The following is a 24,097-nucleotide window of genomic DNA, read 5'->3' on the forward strand; positions in this document are numbered from 1 at the left end:
CACTAGCTTCCATAGATAAAACAATATTGCATTACAAGAACAAGAATATAGGCTTTAAACTGAAATACAATCAATTTTTCTCTCATTTTACAAAGGTGTTTTTTGCAATGCAAATTACAATGTAGTTAAAGTAGAAAACAAAAGAATGAAGATGCTTGAATCTTGAGCAAACAAAGGATTGATGGAGGAATACCAGGTCAGGTAGCATCCTTGGGTTAAAAATGGTTAGTCATCATTTTTGTTTACTAGAGACGAAAGAGAAAAAGGGTGATATTAAATACATAAAAGGGGCAAGAATCTGGGGGAAAGTGATAGGGTATAGCATGGAAGACATGAAAGGTTTTTTTGTCTCTCTCTAACTTTTCTTGCTGCAACTCCCTTCCCTATTTGTAATTTAACCTGTTCTATCTTAGTCTTGATAAAGGGTTCACAATCGAAATGCTGACTAACCATATCTACCCATGCATACTGTCTGACCTTTTGAGTTCCTCCAACAATTTATTGTCTTCCCATTTATTCTAACTCTCTGTTGTTTATGTGACAGCCAATTTTAAATTCAATGGTAATGCTTCCCGCAATACTTTGGTTTCTCAATATATGCACTAGCCTCTTATCTGGCACCTTATCAAATGCTCTTTGAAAATCTAAACACATCAGCGTGTTCCCCTCTCTTAACTCTACTTATCACCCATTCAAAGAATATGACCAAATTTGTCAAACATGATTTATCACACAGAAAAAAAAGTTTTGATCAAGAATGATTTGCCCTCTGTACTTTTTGTATTTTAATGATCACTATGTATTTTCTTGCTGCTTTTCCCAAGTATACTACATTATACATCTCCAAAATTATTTTAACTTGTGAACTTTGTGCTTGCCTAGCCAATTCAATGGTAGCTTCCGGCATCACTATCAATCACTCTGCCAGTTTGGGTATCATTTGTAGGGGCCACTGTTAAATCCAAATCATTGTTAAATGCACAGAAAGTGAATGACCATCCCACCCTTGATTTGGGATTAAATGTACTGTCACCATCTCCCCTCCTTTTTACTGCCTTTAATCCAGATTTCATGGGCTTTAGCTTTTAATAGAATTTAAATCATTCATGAAGACAGACTTTGTATTGCTGGGTGCTACATTCAAATTACCTCATAGTATAATGAAGGATGTTCCATTTTATCTGGTTAAGTGTGTCTGAAATATCGATCTTAAATAATGTTCCTCCTCCTATTTTCTGTAATCATTATTTGAAAAGTCTTTTAATAAAGTAAGCTTACTTGTTTTTGACAAATTTTCTAAACCTTCCAGAACTGATTTATTTTGTAGTTCTGCTTTCCTTTCAAGTTTATTAAAGGATACCTTAATCTTTAAAATGAAAAAAACAATTAGTAAACAAAGAATACTTCATAGACTATTTCTAAATATGATATGTTACTCACAGTAAAATGCAACAATCCAATAATGTGATGCAGACACTTACATATTAATTTTAATAGAGTAACCTTTTTAATTATATGCTACTCAAAAGAATGGGTTATAAATATACTTGACAACTTTTTAAAAAAAACAGGAGAACAATTAAGAGTGTCCTGTCTGGCTGCATAATTTGTGTGGTATGGTAGCTGCAAAGTATTGGACTGGAAGTTAATACTGAAGATCATCAAAACAACCAAGAAGATCACTGGGGTCTCCCTTTCTTCTACTGATGGCATTTACTCAGAACATTGGTTTAAATAGGACTAAAATAATTATAAAGGCCCTTTCCAACCAGCACAGTTGCCGACCCACTACCATCAAGAAGGATGTACATAAGCATGAAAATCAGGACTATCAGGTTGTGAAACAGCTTCTTTCTGCAGGCTGTGAGATTGATGAACAGTATCCTGTATCCAAGTAAATCATCCTAGAATATTTATGTTTATTTTAAATTTTATCTTTATGTATACATGTGATTATTACAGAGTATTGTGTGTGCATGCGTCTTACTGTCCACAGAAAGGTTGTTTTGTCAGGTTATTATACACTCAGATGATAATGAACTTGAACCTAACAGTTGTGTTATTACTAGTCTCAGGTTCAAGACTATGATCTCTATTATTTTCCAAATGTTGCATCTGGAATAGTATTTATAATTTTTAAAAACCAAATTCAACACATTTTATCCCATTTTTTGAGGTGAATAAATTCCATACCTTTCAATGTGCAAATATGTACAAGAAACACAAAAGATGCCCATGTTACAATCTTGAGTGAATGAAGAGAAGCTGGAAGAACTCTGGGCCATGCAATGTGCATGGGTAAATTGATCATTCAACGTTTTAGATCAGCATCTTTCCCAAATCATGCATGCATATTCTTCACTTGTTGTGATAGCGATGACTAGTATTCATAGATCACCAAGGAAGAACACACAATCCAGGCAAGTATTATCTAAGGCCACAATTTGTTATTGTGACACTTTTGTGGTGGCGAGTTCAACCATAGGAAAAAATATTAGACTCTATCGGAAGCATGTTTCATCTGGCATTATCACCTCAAGCTATATGAACAATTGAAAATTCTGAGGATACGATCATCTGTGTGGAAGGTGGAAGAGGTCCTCAATGATTCTGTGAGCCACCTTCATACAAAGATCCCGGTAGATCACGTCGAATGGGGAGGGGGGAAATGGAGGGAGACTCCACTGATCCTCCCTGCCACTCTTATGGGCCTGTGGTTTGACCTCTGATCCGTTTCTCTCCAGTAACTGTACCACACTGTGATGCAGTCACCAGGACTGGTAGGATGCTGAATGAAGCCTGACAAAATTTTTTTTTTACCAGAATATCTGTTAACCAGAGGAGTCATTGAAGCAGCCAAAAGAGTGAAAATTTTTCTCCATTCCCTAGAATTACATAAAAACTTCAATAGTGCCCAAAAATGTAATGCGGGTGTTCATAAAGAACACAAGTCTGCGTTATTATTGATTTCTGCTCATCCTATCGGAATAAGTTTAAAGGCTTCAAGCCATTGCTTTCCAATTGCAAATATAAAACATATCTGCGAACCTTTCAATATTACTGCTAAGCTCACCCTTCTTGTCAGCTTTGCAGGAACAAGGCAGCCATGAAAATAGATTGGACAAAAAGATTACATGCTTCCGTTGCAGCAATGTGTTATTGAGGAAACAATCAGGCATCCAAATGAGAAAGCCAAGTAATCCAAATAGATTTACCACAAAGTAAGCAGAATGAAATCAGATACATCGCATATTACTCTGAGTCAATTGTCACTCTTGCTGCTGGAGTGACAAATGAAAATGTAAAATTAATAAAAGGATATAAATATTCATTCTTGCTACATACCGCTTCAACATTGTCTTGGAGCTTAGCAATCCAGTTATTAAAGTGCTCACTAAAATATAAAAAAAAATAAACTGTAATTAAACATCTTATCGGTCAGCATGAAAATGGCCCTTAGTAATTTTTTTCTACAACAATTACCTTTCTTCTTTTTCTTTTGCTTTTTTCTTGCTTATTTCAAACTGCTCTAGAAATCCTTTAGGTTTCCCAATGCAAAACTGAGTTACGGAGCGAGCCTCTTTACTTTCCGCAGCAAACAGATATGGTTTAGCCTGGTACTTCTCATAGAATTTCAATTCACTCTATAAAGTAACAAATCAATGCAACAGGTTGATACCTGGGTTTCTCAATAATTGTGATATTTCTTTCCAAACTAAAACAAATTATTTAAAATTCACTCAATTCCAATTTTGTACACAGTAAACTCTCCTTATAAATGGGTATTTAAAACCAAATTCAAGCACCTTGAAGGTAAAACAATCTTTATAGTTTGTTCTTGTGTCTCTGTCGATGTCATTCTGAAATTGACTGGCAAAAAATGCAAGCCTTAGGTTAATTATTTCTATCTTTCCCTAATGGAGATGGAGTTGTATTTTACCTGCCACACAGTAACTGATTTTGTTTTGATAAAATAATGGACAGAGGAATGTCAATGCATGTTTTTTTTTAATATATTAGTGGTTCAACTTAAAGCACATGATAGAACACAATTTATTGATCTGCCTAGATTAGTTGAGAGGAAGAAGACAGTTTCTCAAGTCCTCTTTCCAGCATTTAGAAAAGGACATAACAGTGTATGATTATGTTACTGGAATACTACACAAACGTTTGCACTATTTATCCAACAACACGAGTTCAAATTCAAACAACAGTTATGGAATAAAAGCAGAAAATATTTGAAGTAATCAAATAGCATCTGTTATGTGAAAATTAAAACTAGTTTGAAATCAAATACTATTTATACCGCAGTTAAAGTCCACTGAAGAAGGAACAAAAGAGAACATCTGCAACAGGGTATAGGTTAAGAGGGAATGCATTTTATTGAAAATAAAAATATTCATTGTCAGGAGCTAGATATTGCTGGCTCGGCTGGTATTTAATCATCCTCCCTAATTGCCCAAGAGAAGATCTGCCAATTTGTTCTTCAATGGCAGCAGCACTTTTTAGTGAAAATATTGACAGTGACTCCCAGGAATTACTCTCAGAGATTTAAAACAAAGAATGCTGGAAATATACTAAATTATAGAATTGTTATTTCACCTGGAAGGACATTTTGAGTACCTGAATAGTTGAAAGAAACAAGGTAAAAAGATAGGTTCAACTAGATCTCCTCAGTTTAATGGAAAAGTGCAATGAAACAGGGAATGGTTGGTGGAAATATGATAAATGAGATGATGAAGAACTAGTAATATACTTCTAAGTCTGTATGATGTAGGAACTGGAGGGGAAGCAGCTGGTGATTATTCCCTATGGGCCTGTAGTCCCCATCCTTCACAGTAGTGGATATAATAAATATGGGATATGCATTCTAAGTAGCGCCACTACTTCCTCAGTAGTTTGTGGAGGTTGGCATGACATCGGAAACACTGGAAAATTTGTACAGATATGTGGTAGAAAGTGTGCAGACCGGCTGCATCACAATCTGGTATGGGCACACCAATACCCCAGAGCGTAAAGCCTTGTAAAAGGGAGTAGACATAGGGCAGGATATCACAGGAAAAACTCTCCCCATTATCAAGAAAATCTATGGGGAATACTACTGTCAGAGAGCAGTTATAATCAAGTATCCATACCACCCAGCACATGCTCTGTTCTCACTGCTACCATCAGGGAGGTACAATTGGCATAGCAGTTAGCACAATGCCTTTACAGCACCAGCAATTGGGACCAGGGTTTGAATCCCATACTGTCTGAAAGGAGTTTGTACATTCTCCCCGTGTCTACATAGGATTTCCCAAGGGGTTCCGGTTTCCTCCCACCATTCAAAACATACTGGGGTGAAGGTTAATTGAGTGTAAATTGGGCAGACACATTCATGGGTCGAAATGGCCTGTAACAGTGCTGTATGTCTAAATTAAGAAAGAAGTATAGGTGCCTCTAGACTTGCACTACCAGGTTCAGGAACAACTGCTCACCGTCAAACTCCTCAAAGGATTCTTACTTCTACCTCTTTATTGATTGTTTTTCTCTATCTGTATTGCACAATTTGTTTCCATTTATTTATTGTTTCTATGTGTACATTGCATCCTTTTCTTGCACTGCCAATAAGTGGTAATTCTGCCTTGCGAGCAGGAGAAAAAAATCTCAGTGTTGTATATTATGTCTTGTATTCTGACACTAAATCTAAAAACCTAACTACAGTTTATTTTGCAGTTGGTCTCTACTGCAATTATTCTTCCTCAAGTGAGAGGTTTTATTAAAATACAGTTAGAGGAAATTCCCACACAAATACCTTGTCACATTGGAGAATTTATGATAGTAATAAACCTCAAATTTCAGTAACCTGCATCAGTTATGTAATAATTCTCAGCAACAAGAAATCAGGAATAGCTCAAATAGCACAAACAATAAAATCCATCCAAAATATAACTACATTAAGTTGGACCATGGGGACAGATAATCAACAATAAAAAAGAGTATAATTGAAACAAATGATGGATAGACATGATAAAGAGATATCCTAGCAGCAAGAATAATGAGAAATTAACTAATCACAACATGATTATCTGATTGACACCTTGTTTATTTGTTGGGGTAAATCTTGTAATGGGCACTCAGCCAAAGTCGATATCAAACCGATGATCTGACCAATTTTGTGCACTATTTCAACATTTCTTGGGTTCTATTATTTTAGTTACCACTATTAATATTTTGTTTAAATCCACCTGAACAAAGTTCATCCCAGTAGATCAAAGGTAGAATAGATAGTGGGAATTTTTAAAAAAGGAATTAGACCAAAAAAGGCACATTCCCAGGCACGCAGGCACATGCAGCACCGAGGTGGTATGAAGGTGAGAGGGAGGGAGGGCTGGTTGAGGGAGTGTGGAATGGAAAGCTGTCGGGGAGAGGGTTCTGTGTTGCTGACCCTCATCCCCTAGGTCATCCAATCTCTCAGAGTACCATGTCACACCTAGCCCCATACTTGTGCTACTTCCTTCATGATCATTGTGCTAAACAATTTGTTATTATTTTATTGGTTATGTTCTCCAAAAACAGATATTGAGCAATGGAATGTGAATGAGCAATCCCCTGCAAGTTTCAGAGCTGTTTTGTGAAGCATCCCAATGCAGGACACTTGGGGGTCACCTTATCAAGATATACAACGTCTTTTACAGTAGCTGCATTGGATACTAAAGGGTTAGAGAAATAAAGGCAAAGTGCAGGCAAATGGACAAAATCAAATTTCTTGGCACGATAGTTTCTTCCCCCACCCCACAGAGAAGTCTTACTTCATTCTGTTGCGAGTTCTGTTGGGAATTCTTCTGGGTGGTTCTTGAAAAAAAATCCTGTGATTCTGAATTTTCAGGACAAAATTGTGATCCAAAAAGAAATTGAGAATCAGTCAAGCTTGAATGGTCACTGGGAGCACTATTCCGAATGGCAGATTTAGTCATCCTGTATTAATAGAATTAGGGGTAAGCAAACTTTAAACATGCAAGAAATTGGAAATACATTGACATGAAGCCATTGGAGAGTAATTTTATTGATCATACAGCCAACATTCAGTCATAGAAGTGATTATGGAGGCAAATAGTATTTATTATGAGAAGATCTGACTAGATAAGTTATTGTAATTATTTCGGACCTTGGTAGGACCAAACCTCGGATGTTAAGTAAAAATTTGGCATTCTTAACTGAACAAGGAAATATTGTCAAAGAGGGAAAAAACTAATGGATGTAATATCAGAAGAAGAGGTGAATCATTTGGAACTAAAATAAGAAAATGATCATATTTTTCAAAATTCATAACGACATGGAAGTGGCTGTTCAGCCCACTGAGTTTTTGCTGGATATCAGAGCAATACCATCAATCATGTCTCCCCACATTTTTCCCTCTAGCATAATGTCTCTCATACTTCCAACCCTCCTGCCCCCATTTCTCCTACCACCATCTTTAGCATAGCAATTTACAAAAGCCAATTTACTTAATAATCAGCATGTCTGTTTGTGTTGTGGATTTACCTGCATCAATGTTCAGACACAAGAAGTTGACTTCAGAGGTGAATTTTTATCTCAATGTCTATCTGATTAATGACTCTCATCTCTAAACTATCTCCTCACTGTGCAGGCCAAAGAGTGAGGGAATAGAGAAGCATGGCATCATCTACTGAAGCAGACACAATCAATCGCAATGTACTAACTTTATGAACAGGAAGCATTTCAATTCATGAAAATAAAGGAGTTGATAAAGATGATATAGTTGGAGTTATAATATGGTGTACTTCTGCAGTCTCTTCTTATTCCAGGCTCTGTTTTTGAATGCCTATGATAAAAATGATAAAGCTCTTTACTGTATCATACATGGCAGTACTAATTAACTGTGTATATGCTATTGACAGTCAGCAGAAGCAGCAGGGAAGAAAAGTTAGGCACTTATCACCACTGGCTCAATTTGCAATTAAGTGTTAGTTGTAGGTCTCGCTGTCTTTTTGGAGCAGAGCAGTCTTTTTGTACTGATCCTTCAATAAGGGTACAATAGTGCTGAACTCTAACCCTAACAGATAAGATAAAGGAGAATCCTAAAGATTCTAATAGTATATCAAAAACAAAAGGTTAGTTAGGGAGAGTGTAGACTCTTTTGAGTGTCAACATGGTAATCAATGTGTGGAGCCAAGGTAAATAGTCAGAAGGACATGAGTTCAGGGGAAGTGACAATGATATTCTGGAACATATCAACATTAGAAAGGAGGTGGTGTTGAAGGTCCTGAAATGCACAAAGGTGGATAATTTTCTCAGAGCCCTCACACCTGTACCATTTCTTCAGTCAAACATTAATTTGCTTTATCCCCATTTTCCCATCTTTACTAGCACATGGTACAGAAAGTAATCCTGAGATTACACCTCCTCTTCCTTTCTTTCTTCTTTCTTTTCTTTGGCTTGGCTTCGCGGACGAAGATTTATGGAGGGGGTAAATGTCCACGTCAGCTGCAGGCTCGTTTGTGGCTGAAAAGTCCGATGTGGGACAGGCAGACACGGTTGCAGCGGAAAATTGGTTGATTTGGGTTGGGTGTTGGGTTTTTCCTCCTTTGCCTTTTGTCAGTGAGGTGGGCTCTGCGGTCTTCTTCAAAGGAGGTTGCTGCCCGCCAAACTGTGACCTTCTGCTTAGCACCCTATATTAGCAAGAGATGGACAGCATCCCTTGTGTTGCTGGCTCACACTGACCCAGGGTTAAACTGGGGGCAGGGTTGTGGCATGATAGCCTTTATGGGGAACAAAGGGGAGGAGTCACAGGCCAGCGAGAGCAGGGTCAAACACAAAAGGTCATATCATTTACATAAACAATAGTGGCTTCACCACATTCACCCTCTCTTTTAAAAAGTCCCAGGGGTGAGGGGGGGTGGGGTTGTGGTACAGTCACGCACCCTCATAAGTTCAGTCTGTCTGGCAGCCTCCTTTGGCATTATGACCAGCACGACCCTGTCTGGAGGCTCTGTGGTAGTTTCTGTCAGTCTGTCAGTTGTGGCTGCTCCATCTCGGTTGGCCTGGCCAGGGTGCTTGGCTGAGCTGGGGGGGGGGGGGGCGCGCATGATTCGGCTGGCGGGTTGACCGAGGTGGTGGGGATAGGGATCTGAGGCCCTGGAAAGAGCTGGGTGGGGGGGAGCGTACTCATCAGCTGCTTGAAGGTGGTGGGGGGGGGGGGTTCCAGATGCTCCCACATGTGCCAGGTTCCAGATGGATTCTGTGTCCTTGCATTCATCCAGGAATGCCATGAAGGCGTACTATGGTTTAGCATGGAGCAGTTGGACCCACTTGACCTGACTTATGAGTCCTCATGTGCTTGCGAAGAAGGACCGGCCTGGAGAACATCAGCCAGTGGGTAAAGTAGTTCCTGACACCGATCTCCTGGGGAAGGTAAAAAGTCTCTCATGAGGTGTCTCATTGGTGGCTGCACACATAAGGGACTGGGTAGCGTGGAGGGTCTCTGGGAGGACTTCTTGCCAGTGTGGGACGGGAAGGTCTTTGGACTTTAAGGCCAGTAGTACTACTTTCCAGACTGTGCTGTTCTCCTGCTCCACCTGAATTTACCATGCTGCTGTTGTTGAACATGAAGGTGACTGCCCATTGGTCAGTCAACAGGGTAAAATGCTTACTGGCGAGGTAATGCCTCCAGTGCTTCAACGATACCCTGGGCCTCTTTCTCGATGGAGGAGTGCCAGATCTTGGGCCCTGGAGGATGCACCAAAAAAAGAAAATCGCTATGGGCCTGCCCACCTGGTTAAGTGTGGTGGCCAGGTCAAAGTCCGTTGCATCGCTCTCCACCTGGAACAGGATGGATTCATCCACTGCATGCCTTGTGGCCTTTGTGATGTCAGCTTTGATTCAGTCGAATGCCTCGCGGGCTTCTGCTGACAGGGGGAAAACGGTGGCCCTGATGAGGGGACTGGCCTTCTCCGCCTAACTGGGAACCCTCTGAGCGTAATAAGAGATAAACCCCAGACACCTTTTCAGGGCCTTGAGGCTGTGGGGGGGAAGGGGTGGGTGCGTGGATGGGTTTTAACAGGGGGCACATGTGGTCAGGGTTGGGGTTGATGGCTCCATTCTCCACAAGACACACTTCCCTGTTTTATATGTCAGATTGAGGCATTTCACAGTGTGGAGCAATTTTAGGATATTCTCATCATTGCCGCAGATTATCGAGGTATGGGAAAGTGGCTCATAACCAATGTTCATCCACCATCCGATTCATCTCCTTTTGGAAGATGGACATCCTATTCATGACTCCAAAAGGGACTCTGAGAAAGAGGTACAGTTGATCTTCCGCCTCAAAAACAGTGTAGTGTCGGTCTTCAGAGCAAATGGGGAGCTGGTGATAGGCAAACTTAAGGTCTATGGTTGAGAACACCCTGTACTGGTTGATCTGATTTGCCATTGTTGGAAATGCAGGGTAGGGGTTATGCGTCAAGCCAGGTGAACCTGTTGATAGTCTGGGAATCGTCTATGACCATCCGGTATTTCTCCCCGCTTTTCACTACCACAACTTGGGCTCTCCTGGAGCTCGTACTCTGCTCTATCATCCCTTCAGCAAGGAGGCTTCTCACCTCAGACTTAGTAAATGCCCTTTCTCCAGCACTATATCACTGACTTTTAGTGGCGACGGGCTTACAATCCAGGATGAGGTTAGCAAATGGGAAGGGGCAGAATTCAGAGCGTGGAGAGGATGCATATCGGCTGTGGTGATTGGGTTTGGGGCTGTTAGTTGGCCACATTGTAAGGGAGGAGCAGGCAATCCACAAAATTTTCGTAACAGAGTGTGAGGGGAAGGTGGGGCCTGTCATACTTCATGGTGCTGCTCTTTAAGTTGCATGGGAAGTCTAACCCCAGTAAGATGGGTGCACAGTGCTGTAGCAGTACTAGGAGCTTGATGTCACAGTATGCCATGCCTCAGATAATCAGTGCTGCGAAATTTGGCTGATTTGGGTTGGGGTGCTAGGGAGACACTTTCCTTCTCAGGCTGCACCCTGAGGGAGTAGTGCTGAACAGTGTTCGAGTGAACAGAACTCACTGTGCTCCCACTGTTGAATCGGCAGGCAGTGGGGCGTTCATCATGGTCTGGAAAGTTGGTGTGGTCTGCATTAATCCAGAGTTACCGATGCCAGCATCAGCTCATCGTCTGAGGAGTTCCATTGGCTGCCGGCGGGCTGATAAAATGGCAGCCCCCATGGCACGTATGCAGCACGGTTATCACTTGCCGGAAGAGGAGGGGGGGAGACGGAAGTGACGTCATCGCAGTTGGTAACCTCCATGGCATGCAGGCGCAGGCGTTCTAGGTCCCTGGAAGTGGCATCGGAAGTGACTGCATTAAAGATAGTAGCCCCCAGTCCCACATGGCGCTGCTGGGCTTGGGGGCTTACTTAGATTTACAGACTTTCACGAAGTGTCCCTTCTTCCTGCAGTCAGAGCAGACAGCATCCTTGGCAGGGCAGCTTTTCCTCGAATGCTCATCCTGCCTGCAGAGGTAGCACCTCGGGTGGTTGCTAACAGCTGCGGAGGTCAGCTCAGGTCAGGAGGGGGTTTGCGATCTTGTTTCCAAAGATGGCAACACCCATATCCCCCATGAGTCAGCCTTGTGTTCATTGGAGAATGATTCTGCGTTGTGGATGGCTACTTCCAGGGTGTTTGCCAGTTCAATTATTTGAGGTAGTCTCAGTCTTTTTGAGTAGCCTCTGCCTCACATAATCAGAGCGGACACTTGCTACACAGGCGTCACTGATCAGCAGCTGAGTGTGCTGTTCAACACTCACAGCCTGGCAGTTGCAGTCTCTTGCAAGCTCCTGCAGGGCCCTGACAAAATCATTGAATGTTTCCCTGGGTCACTGCCTGCATGAGTGTTGTATGTGCCGTGCATAGACTTCATTCACCTGTACCTTGTACTGGCCTTTTAGGATGTTCATGGCTTCTCTATTGGTCTGACAATCCCAGACCATCCAGTAGACTCATTGACCAATATACGAAAATAGCAGATGGAGCTTGTCTTCATCATCCTGGATCACAGCTTCAGAGGATGCAAGGAATCTTTCAAAACAGTGGCACCAGACCACGAATTTGTCAGCTGTTTCGGGTTCTCTTGAGTCAATCTCTAGGCAGTCCAGTTTCAAGTATTTGTCCAAGTTCAGAAGAAACAAAGTCTTGCTAATAAAATTGATGCACAATCAATTATGCTGTTATGAGCCCAAAGGACACCAAGACCCAGCAGTAATAGAAATTCACGAAGACAAATGGTTACTTAAACAAAAGTTGCTGTTAATTTTCTTTAAACATAATAAAAAGATGAATCTTAAACTTATTACTATTAACCTAATTTAACCCCCTTCTAATTCTAAGCACACATGTATGTAATGTGTATATGTTCAGGAAAGTTCTCTGTTTCACTGTCCAATCATTCACTTTTCACTTCTCCAAGTTTATCGGTATCAGGCAATTCTTACACTCTGCACAAAATTTAACATTTATGAATCTTCACCAGGCTCTGGTGCTTGAAGTTAAATGGTTACCGCTCAGGAAGGTTCTTGTTGGTTTCAGAGAGAAATTTATTCTCGTTGAACATAAACTGATTTCCTCCAATCAGTCACTTCAGTGTCTTACCGAAGAAACATGCCCCTCATGGGTTTTCCAAATGATAACCTCTTCTTCCAGGTCACCACAGAGTTCTCACGTTTCCCTTATTTCAGGAGAAACACTCTAGCCAGCCAGGACTACAAGGGTTTTCAACAGGCTGAACTCAGAACTCACAACCGATCTTCAAAATGGGGTTTTTCAACATCCCTGCCAGCTTGCCATTTGGCATCCTCAACTGCTACCATTCTCTCTCTCTCTCTCTCTCTCTCTCTCTCCACTTGTAAAAACCACATGACCTCTTACAGGGCTCCAAACCCAATCTTTGAAAGATCTTATCAGCTTCTCAGAGCCTGGATTTTATTGCCCGTACACATTCCATATCAGCATTCTTCATTACTTCTGCAAAGTTAACCGGTGCCTCAAAGTCTAGCTTCAGCAAAGCTCTTGCATTTTAAATGAGATGTCTTTTGTGAACTAAACCCCCACAATCTATCTCTTTTAAAGACATATTTTACCCATAACTATTCTAACATATCCTGTAACAATGTGAAGACTAAAGTTACTGCAACTGACGGTTTTTATTAGCAAGAGATGGACAGCATCCCTTGTGTTGCTGGCTCACACTGATATAGGCTTGGACTGGGGGCAGGGTTGTGGCATGACAGCCTTTATGGGGGATAAAGGGGAGGAGTCATAAGCCAGCCAGTGAGAGCAGGGTCATATCACTTACATACACAATAGTGGTTTCACCACATTAGGTTTGGGTGGAGAGGATGGCTACACCTCTGGATCACATTTAACTTCTGGAAGCACATAAAAAGAACTAACAGGCAGCTTAGGTACAAGTGGTTTCTTTCTTGTATTGATTTGAAGATGTAGCATTGAAAAAAAATATTTTTCTTGCTTGTAAATACAAGTATGAACTGACTTATTAATTAAGGAGAATTTGGGCTAAGTAATCTGCATATCAATATCTTCTGGCAGACCTTTACAGCTAAGTACTGAAAATGATTTCCCTAAAAAAGAACAGCATGAGAAAAAAAAGGAACATCGCACACATAAATATCACAGATGATACAGAGTTCAACAACAACTGGATAGAGTTACACAACACAATATATGAACATTGATGCAGCACATCGAAAAATGCATGGTGGGAGGCAGCAATGTCGGCAATAAATTTGGGATCCAACAAATGTTGCATTTTCACTGCACTCGATTGGTTTAAATACATGCATAAACTAATGGGATTTCTCTCTTTTCTTTTTGTTTTGTGTTCTGTATGTAGCACTAATTTCAAGGAGAAATCCTTGATTTAGATTAGCTCTATCATATTTTTCTCCCTTTTAAATGTACATTCACAGATGACAGTTTGCTACACAGGGTGTCATGGAGATAGGAAAAACCACAGGGAGAAGGAGTGTCTAAAAATTATTTTTTTAACATCTAAAGATGATCACATGATTTGTCCTTTGTTTTGGGTGAGTGAAAGATGAATGTGGCCAATTGTGATATTTGGTTCAATTTGTCAATGTTTTCATTTAGTGTCATACATGCAGTTGGATGAATCTTGACAAGAAAAGCAGAGTCCAATTTGCTGACAACTAGACCAGCTGCCAAAAGCCAGTGCAAACATATTTTATCCTGCATGATTTTGGCATTAAAGAAATATGAAGTATTTTTTTCAAATCCAATTTCTAGGTAATAGTATAATTCATTCTCCCCACCTATGAATCACGAATTACCAGCTCAATACTTACAAAAAAATACCACATTTATTTCATATTGCCACTTACCCAGGTCCTGTTGGGATGCTTAACATCTCTCTAATGTTCCATACGTTTGAGGTCATTTCTGCAATATTTGCTAGAAGAGGGGAAATAAATAAATAAATAAATAGATAGATAAAGGGTACTCCTTGTGCTTATGTGTTTCAATGTGTTGGTGCTTCAGGCATAAGAAGCAAATAAATCGTAACAATTAATCACAAAAAGTCTTCTCATGAAGCTAAACAAGAAAGTTGCAGATGCTGTGATTGAAGTTTAATACTCAAATGTGCTGGAGAAACTTAGCAGATCACACAGCGTTCTTTATGTAGCTAAGATATGTTACCAATATTTTAGGCCTGAAACCTTTGACAAGGTATGAGCAAAAAGCAGGCAGGTGGCCGAATAAAATGGTGGGGAAAAACCACGTGGAGGAGCACAGGCCCACTAATGCCAGCAGATATGAGTGGCAGGGCAGAAAAGAAAAAAAGCTGGGAAGTGATAAGGGGAGGAGGATATAGCTCTCTGGAGAGGGAAGGGGATGGGGAGTTGAAGAAAAGGAGACAGAGGGATAGAGACAGGGAGGGGCCGGACAGAGATCGGAGAAGTCAACGTTAATGCCATTTGGTCGGAGAGCGCCCAGACAAAATATTAGGTGGTGTACTTCCAACTTATGGGTGGCCTTGGTATGACTGTGCATTTCAGCATGGGAGTGGGGCATGGAATTGAAATGGTTGGCTACTGGGACGTCCCCACTTTTGCAGAAATAAACTTTTGTGTATTAAGCTTTAACCTTTCATCTGGGCTTTGAAAAAAATATATCAAATTCATAACTTGTTTTTATCTTATTAAACAATTAATCCTTGTTTATGAATATAGATAAAACTAACAAAATTTAAATCCACAAATGTAAAGCCCTTAATTAAGAAAGAATGGTGACAGAAAGTAGAAAAGTAAAGACCAGCTAACCTGCTATAAATTGTAGGAAAGCAGCTTAAATCCATTATTAAAAAAGAGAAAAACATTTAGAAAATCATTATTATGCAGAGTTGAGATAGACAGACTCAGTGCATTCAAATTCAATTATTCAAATGTGTCTTTCTAAAAGAGCTTTGAAAATGTGTTGCATTTCAAAGATTAGAATGGCACTGAAGTATTATTCATCATTTCGAGCAGCATACAAAAATATACTTTCCTGATTAAGGCTACAGAATTATTTGGATTTTGTATCCAACTATTTTTTCTCTAATAAACAAATAGCAAGGCAAGCCAAATTCACATGCATGATAGAAACCAAAAGGGTTCATGTTTCATTTGGTTTTCTATATTTCAATTATCAGTATGGTGACAGAATATTTGTCTGTCAATTAGTTAACAATAAGTAGCTTACCTTTGCACCTTTTAAAGTAGAAACATTTCTCAAAGGAGAGAGTAGAAGCATAATCATAAAGGAGTGGACACAAAAGGGAAGAAATACTAGAAATGAAAATAGAAAATGCAGGAAACATTGATCAGGCCACAATTCTGGCAAAACAAAGAAAACATTTCAGGTCAATGACCTTCAGCAGATTTGGAAAAATGTATTAATTATAACATGTTTAAGCAAGGGCAGGAGACAATAAGGAATGAAAGGGGGAAAAGGGAAAACAAAATGAATGATAGGTGGAAATCAATCAGGTGAAATTAAGTGGTTCATGTTAGATAAAGAAATAAAGGATTAATCAGAAAGTCAATGTAAGTATCAAAAACATTGATAATCAGTATAAAGGCGGTTACAGTAGAAGTCCAGAAAAATCTGGATGCTAGAAATCTGGACCACCGAAGAATCCAGACTTTTCGAAAACTCTCAAACTATTTTAAATTAGCGGGCTTTTGTGTGCATGTCTGCATGCGTAAGCATCACAGATGCACAGCAGCATTTTCATTTTTCTTTTAAACTGCTTGCTTTGATACATTAAGCATGCTGGATTTGCTAATGAGTAAACTATCAAAATGTACCTGTTCATTTCTTCTTTATTCCTCTTTAAATGTGAATTTTAAAAATTTTACTGCCTGAAAAGCCAGAAAATCCAAAGTTCCGAATCAATGCAATCTCAAGCAATCTGGATTTTATGACTTCTGATGTATTTATCAATTTGAAAAATCACACTCCGATCACTGAAACTGCATAGATAGCTAAAGACAGAGATGAGAATAGGACAGAAAATTAAAGAACCAGAGGATTACAATCTTAGGTTCACAATTGTGAAGTGAATGACATTGTTCTACACAACAGTTACCAAAGCTGCATTTGGCCCAGCACAATATGGAGAAAACTGTTTGGTAAGCAGTGAATACATTATATCAAATTAAATATGCATCAGTGGAAACACAGCAGGTAAAAGGGCACATTTTCCTGAAAAGATGATATGAGAAAAATTGGAGTTTTAGGTCTCAGCCTAAGTGGATTGGATCTGATAGAAACAAAAATATGTCCAAAATCATGAAGCAATTCTATTGGCTGAGCCTAAAAAAAGATGTAGGGACATTTTTCCAGACCTACCACTCTTATGAGGTTGCGGGGAAACCTAATCAGGGTCCCCCCAGTAACTCCTTTGAAATCTATTCCCGCTTTTGGCGAACCCTTTTCCAAAGTTATTGTGGATTGCATTGCCATTGCCGAAGACAAAAACTGGGAATCAGTATTTGCTAACCCATCATGTGTTCAGCCTCTAGATTTCCAGAAGCAATACCACTTAAAAATATTAAAGCTAAGACAGTGTCAAGAGTTCTTGTGAGATTTTTCACTTTGGTTGAGTTGCCTAAAGAGATCCAGTCAGACTAGGAAAGTAATTTTATGTCAGGATTGTTTCAGCAGATAGTTTATGAATTGTAAGCCAATGAAATCACATCTTCTGCATATTATCCACTGTCTCAAGGGGCCTTGGAGAGGTTCCATTCGAATCTCAAAACCATGATGAGAACCTAGAGTATGTGTGAATTTGGCCATGCTGCTGTAACTTATCTTGGTTATGTTGTTGGTCAGGGAAAGTTGGCACCTGTTCAGCCTAAAGTTCAGACAGTTTCTGAGTTTCCCCACACATGGGTAAGAAAGCTATTAGGAGGTTTTTGGGAATGGTGGGGTATTACAGAAAGTTCTATAAAAATTTTGCTGATATCGCCCTTCCTTTAACTAAACTGAAAGCCATGTTATGCCACTAGCCTGTGCTTAGGTCGCCTGACATTGAGAAACCATTTTCTTTAGCAGTAGATGCTAGCGATGAAGCTGCAGGAGCAGTGCTATTACAAAGGAATGGTGATGATGATGTTGATCATCCAGTGGCTTACTTCTCTAAGAAGTTTAATAATCATTAAAAAAATATATTCCACTATAGAGAAAGAATTATTGGCCCTCGTACTAGCTTTGCAGCATTTCAATGTGTACATCTGCACAGCTCAGGGACTATTTTTTGTGCATACTGACCATAATCCTTTAATGTTCCTGAGTTTAATTCCACAGGACTATGATTTAGTGATAGCTCATATTAAAGGCAAGAGGTTAAGTTTGAAATGTTATTGAAAAATATTTATTTGCCTGCATTATGTCACATAACATATTATTTCAAATATTTCAATGATAGTGGTCTGCAGTTAAAATTTTGCTCTTACAGCTCAAAATTTTCTTTGACAGTGGAAGGTATGACATTTCCCCCATTTTTCAGTTCATTTTATTGTATGGATTGTCCCTTTAAGAGGACAGATTTAATAACCTGCCTGCAGGATTTGAAGTGTCTGTGAAACTGGTCTGCCAGGCAGAATGGATACATTTGAAGAGAAGCAAGGCAGTGTTTCTAAAATCCAGGTGCAGAGACCATATGATCAACAGATTCAGGCTGAATACATAGGAGTGGCTGCCGTTTTGAGGAAACAGCACAAGAGTCAGCAGCTCTTCGACCTCCTTTGTGTGAATGAGAACCCCACTTGGCCTCATTGTGTAGTTTTAGACAGAATTGTCAGATTTCCTCCTTTTGCTTACAGACGAATGAGAGACCACTTCTACTGACCCATGAAAGGGGTTTTAAAGTTTGCAGAAGAAAAACTGCACTCCTACTGACTCACACAAAAAGTTCTAAATGCTGAAGAAGGCACTCGTCAACAAAGAACATTTCTCTGAAGCACCTCAACCAGGGTGCCGTGAGTAATCAACCTTCCATCACCCCCAGTATCTTTCATTCACTTCAGGATCAGCTAACTTCATCTAATGCCTGTGTGCCTCAACCATCTAAAGCCTGCATGTCTCACCATTCATCTAAGGCCTATGTGCCTCAATCACCTGCATGTCACATCAATCTCAAGCCCACATGTCATCATTGAATTTCACTTGGAACTGCCTTCCACGAATTGTGCCTTGAGTTGCACTGGCTTGGGATATTCCACACACACCTATACATTCACACATAATTAAATTTAAGTTAGATAAATGTATAGAGAAGTTATTTAAATTAGAGTGGGTGTTATATCATTGTTAATTAATAATTTAAAAAATTATACCAACGCCTTGGGTAATCTTCATTGCTGCTGTGGTGTACATAACAATATATATTCTTCAATATACACTATTATTCTTTGTTTATATATGCAATATATATGCTGTGATAGTATGGGATACTATCACCAATGTATATACTTGCATACATTTACATATAGTAATAGTGATTGGCTGAGAGCCTTAGCCACGCCTACTGGCAGGTCATATAGGCCTGCTCCTAACCAGACCCAGGTCAGTCTGGACTGGTCGATCTTGATGTACTACGCTCTTTTGTTAATAAAAGCCTTGGTTTGAGACAAGTCTTTGAGTCATTCGATGCACACACACACACACACACACACACACACACACACAAAATGTGTGTGTATGCATGTTCTTCAATGTATTATTCTTTGTTATATTGTTCCACTTTCAGAAGTGATTTATTAGAGAACTGCTGGAACTTTGTTTATATTGATATGAGCTAATATTATGTTAGCTTAGTTCTGTGTTATCACATCCATCTAGGTCAAGGCTATGGCTTCAGGCTCCACTCTCATAATTCAACATATGAACTTCAGAGGATACTTCTCTGTAGTATTTGTGTCCTGCTGTGTTAGAGATGCAGCCTTCATATCAGATTAATCACAAAGTTATATTTTCCTGCTTAGCCCCAAATGAAAACATTCTGAGGCAAGTTTTACAGGACCATTTTCTAGCCATTATTTATTCCTCAATCACTGCATCAAGAAAACTGGTCATGGATGTTGGAGGTCAATCACCCCAGACCCAGAACATAGCTGAAGGAGTTTCTCAGGGCAGAGTCATAGAGCCAGCCATTTTAACTATTTCATTAATAGCCATCATAATGTTAGAAGTGGGAAAATATGCTGATAATCGCACAATTTCAATTGCAACTACTCAGAAAACAAAGCTGACCACTTCTGCATATAGCAAGAACTAGGCAACATCCATGCAACAAAAGTAGGTCAGAGACTGTGTATTTTACAGCAAGAAGTTTAACTCTTTTTTTAAAATTTTTATTTTTCACACTGTGAACCATATCAATCAAAATACGTACAAACATTTCCCTCTTAAATATACACAGTGGCATTTTCTCCCCTTTTTTCCCCCCTACCTTCCTTTCCCCCTTCCCACCACCCTCCAAACCCATTAAACGTTCAACATATACAATACAATAAAACCATTAAACGATGTCATCTCTTGATACAAAACCTTTTCACTCTCTAAAGGGCACAAGTAAGGAGCACGATGGAATTGTCTCCCAATTATCTACAACAGTTCTCAAGAAGCTTGACACCATCCAAGATCCTAAGTGTTAATTTCCTCCATCCTAATCACACTGCAGACACTGTGTACCATTTACAAAATCTACTGTAGAATTTAGATTTTGTTATTCTGACTCATGTCCCAAGCCACCATCTAAAAGGACTAATGCAGTTAGTGCATAGTCACGCCACAATCTCAAACACCCGTCCTGGTCACACACCATCCTGGCTTGGAAATACATTTCCATTCCTTCATTCAACAGAGTGTGGGTTACTTCATCAAAAAGACAGCAGTAGTTCAGAAAATGCTTTATTACTATCTTTTAAAGGCAATAAGGATGAGAGATAAATGCTGCCTATCCAGCAACATTCAAAAAAATAAACAATACCACTAAAACAAATCATATTTTCAATCACACTAATTGTTAGATTTTCCTGTGTTGAAATTGACTCAGTCTAAATGCTAAACTCACATTAAAAAACTATTTGGAGACATCCAGAGACCATGGAAAGAAAGCACAATATTTTGTCTGGAGAAATGAAATGCTGAGTGTTACTGTGAAATGAATCTAAGGTGCACTCCTGCTATCTGGCTGCTGTGCCAGGAAACTGAACATCAGGTCACCACAACTGAGTTTGTTACCACAGAGAAATCTCTGGGTTGGGGAGGTGGGAGGCCTCAAATGTCTATTTTTCTTGAAGCATATTTATTTTTCCACCAGTTTTATGAGACAATGGCTGCAAAAGTAGAACCTGGGGAGAAGTCCTGATTTGCTTCCAACTTCACAAACCATAATTTTACTGTCACGATACACAAATGTGCTGCAAAAACTCAGCGGGCCACGCAGCATCCATGGGAAATAAAGGATAACCAAGGTTTTGGGCCTGGGCCCTTCCAAAGCACTGATTTGTGTACTGGACTCGACTCCAGCACCTGTATACTTTCTTGTTTAATAACTCCATTTCACCATCATGTTTTTATTTAAGCAATGCCTGCACAATGATTCTAATATTTTATCTTGTCGAGAAAGTCAAGTCTAATAAAAAAAATTACTTCTTCATGTGAGACATTAGCAGAATCACAGACATCAATGAGGAATGTACAGGAGGAAGTCAAGATTATCTGGTTGAATGGTTTCATAATAACAACCTTGCATTCAATATCAGCAAAACCAAGGAGCTGATTGTGAACTTCAGGAAGGGGAGTCCTCGTCAAGGGGTCAGCAGTAAATATGGTTAAGAACTTCAAATTCTTGGGTGTCAACATGTCTGAAGATCTAACCTGGGGCCTCCTTGTCGATGCAATCACAAAGAAGGCTTGCTAGAGATTATACTTTGTAAGGAGTTTGAGTAAATTTGGTATGTCACCAAAGGCTCCTGCAAATTTCTACAGGTGTACCTTGGAGAGCATTCTGACTGGTGGCATCACTGTCTGGTATGGGGATGCCAATGCACAGGACAAAAAAAAATTACAGAGTTGTGAACTTGGGCATCATGGGCATCAGTCTCCACTCCATTGAGGACATCCAAAGAGGCAATGTGTTAAGAAAGCAGCCACTATCCTCATGGACCATCACCATCCAGGTCATGTCCTCTTCACACTGGTACCTTTGGGAAGGAGGTACAGAAGCTTGAAGATGAGCATCCAGCAGCACAAGGACAGCGGCTTTCCCTCTGCCATCAGATTTCTGAACGGACAATGAACCATTGTCACTACTTCACTTTCTCTTAGTTTTGGACAAATTTATTTATTTTTAAATTCAATTTTATAGCAATATTTGCACTGTAATGGTGCAGCAAACAACAAATTTTGTGACATATTCGTGACAATAAATTGTGAACATATTCTGACCGAGAACAGACAAGTAGCTTGTTCTCATCCTTCACCTTCCAGTATGTTGTTTTTATAACGTGTTTGCCTTGTGTTCACTTTGGATCTAGACACCTGCTTATCTCCAAATTATGTTTAATCATATACGCAGTCAGTCGTTGCCCGAACAGATATTAAGCACGCATACATATATACAGTATATGTTCAATGAATCTGCAGTTCTCCTCTTGATGGAACACAGCCAAACAGAGCACCCATTTCTAGTTATGTTGCTGGATTTCCCAGTCCAACAACACAAGAGTAGAAGGACTAGAAATCGACTGGGGTCTCCCAGCACAGGTTTGTATCCTGCTGACTAAGGGAGCGGGTGGTCTCCCCTGATATCATTTTTCATGAAATGAGGCATGGCTCAGTCAACATGAGGGCAGTGTGAGGAAGGACCTGAGGCAGTAAGACTGGGGGAACAGGGTGGGGGAGGGAAGCAAATACAAGGTGCCACAGTGGTGGCAATGATGCAAATAAGGAAAATGTACAGTCAATGTATGGACATGACCCAAATTTCTTTTTTGTAAATAATTTATTACAAATAAATAGTCCAAGGACTTACAGCTGTGTACATCAATGTATTTTCAAAAACTTAGGCTGTGGGCAGCAGTGCTGGTGCTCCAGAATAGTCCAAGGCTTGGTGTGGATGAGGTGGGAGAAACGAGCAGGCGGAGATGGGGGGGGGGAACCAGCAGGCGGAGGTGGGGGGACTGACTGACCAGCAGGCCGAGAGGGACGGAGAGGGGCATCAGGAGGAGGGGGAGGACCAGCAAGCGGAGGGAGCCACCATGTACCAGCAGGAGGTGGGGACCAGCAGCGCCTCACCCATAGCTAACGTGACGAGCTGACTGTTGGAAACGGCCCCCCGATTCCCAGAGTTTCCTCCGTGAGTGACCCTGCACTCAAGTTGCCGGCAGCCGAGACCACAGGTTCATTGTCGGTGTAGGATCTCCACAGAATAGGTTTGCACTGGCGTTCCCGTCTGGGAAAACGTTTGGAGGGCGAAGCGAGAAACCAGATGCAGACCTGAAGCAATGCCCGGATCTACCGTGCTCTCGATTGCTACTTGCTTTTCTACCTTTCTCAGACCGTAAATCTATTATTCTTAATCTTAAATATTTTACCTGACGTTCGCAGTCGACGACGCCGTTGCCTTGGTTACGGAGCCTTCAGCCAGCCTCTGGAAGGCGGGAACCGCTACTCGACGCGAGCTCGAGAAACTGCGCGTGCGTAATAATTGTGATTGACAGTTGTGGAAAGGCACTCGTCCTGGTGAGCCCTGATCAACCTTCTCAGTGTTTACCATTTCTCCTGAAGTCCAATGATTTTTAAAAAAGACTTTTTTTGTTTTGCTAGTTGTGCGAGCACCATTTTGTTTCTATAAAGGGCTCCCTCAATCTCCATTCAATAATTTTGTAGACATGTTTCACAAATTACACTGAAAAACAAAGATTTTGCTTTCTGAACAGTTTTGGGTGTATTTAGAGGATTTGGGGCTGGTTACAAAAGTCACCTTAAAATGATCATATTGCATACCATTTTTTAGATATAACCTATTTTTGTGAATCATCCAGCTGATTGACAACACAAAACCATGAAGTGCAGCATGTCATTGAACATTCATTGAAAAGCTTAAAGAAAATGTCCAATGCCATCCTGGGCATTTTCTCTCGCCATATAAATTTTATTCAGTTCTTGAAAAAACGTTATTGGTAATGATTGAAATAGGTATTGCATTCTAGGAAACATATTCATCTTCACACAATGTATCCTCCCTATTAAAGAAATTGGTAAATCTTACCAGCTTGTTCTTTAATTTTCTTCAGTAGAGGTATATAATTCAATTTAAATAAATTATTCAAATTATTATCAATATTAATTCCTAGAAATTTAACAGCCTCCTGCAATTTAAATTTTATCATTTTCTTAATTTGGGTATAATTATTCTCAATCTTTGGCATCACTTCACTTTTATCAATATTAACTTTATAAACTCATACTAACCCATACTCAGCCAATTGTACATTTAGTTTTTTTAATG

At 40.0% G+C, this 24,097-nt stretch overlaps 1 protein-coding gene across 4 annotated transcripts in view; it reads right to left on the reverse strand.

Annotated features, from left to right (window-relative positions):
• Positions 1 to 23,261, reverse strand: part of LOC138763284 (interactor of HORMAD1 protein 1) — a 259,345-nt gene extending 236,084 nt beyond the window's left edge. For 2 of the 4 annotated variants that reach the window (XM_069937163.1, XM_069937159.1), the window contains exons 1-6: positions 22,882 to 23,136; positions 14,415 to 14,484; positions 6,792 to 6,957; positions 3,484 to 3,644; positions 3,346 to 3,394; positions 1,279 to 1,366 (exon numbers count right to left, since the gene is read on the reverse strand). In XM_069937163.1, the coding sequence (XP_069793264.1) occupies positions 1,279 to 1,366; positions 3,346 to 3,394; positions 3,484 to 3,644; positions 6,792 to 6,957; positions 14,415 to 14,484; positions 22,882 to 22,885 (538 nt within the window). In that variant the 5' untranslated portion in view covers positions 22,886 to 23,136. Of the gene's footprint in view, positions 1 to 1,278; positions 1,367 to 3,345; positions 3,395 to 3,483; positions 3,645 to 6,791; positions 6,958 to 7,703; positions 7,826 to 14,414; positions 14,485 to 22,881; positions 23,137 to 23,180 lie in introns of those variants that run through there. The other 2 variants (XM_069937162.1, XM_069937161.1) reach the window with 2 other exon arrangements.
• Positions 23,262 to 24,097: the final 836 nt, after the last annotated feature.

Source organism: Narcine bancroftii, chromosome 5, assembly GCF_036971445.1.
Source record: "Narcine bancroftii isolate sNarBan1 chromosome 5, sNarBan1.hap1, whole genome shotgun sequence".
Taxonomy (NCBI): Eukaryota; Metazoa; Chordata; class Chondrichthyes; order Torpediniformes; family Narcinidae; genus Narcine; species Narcine bancroftii.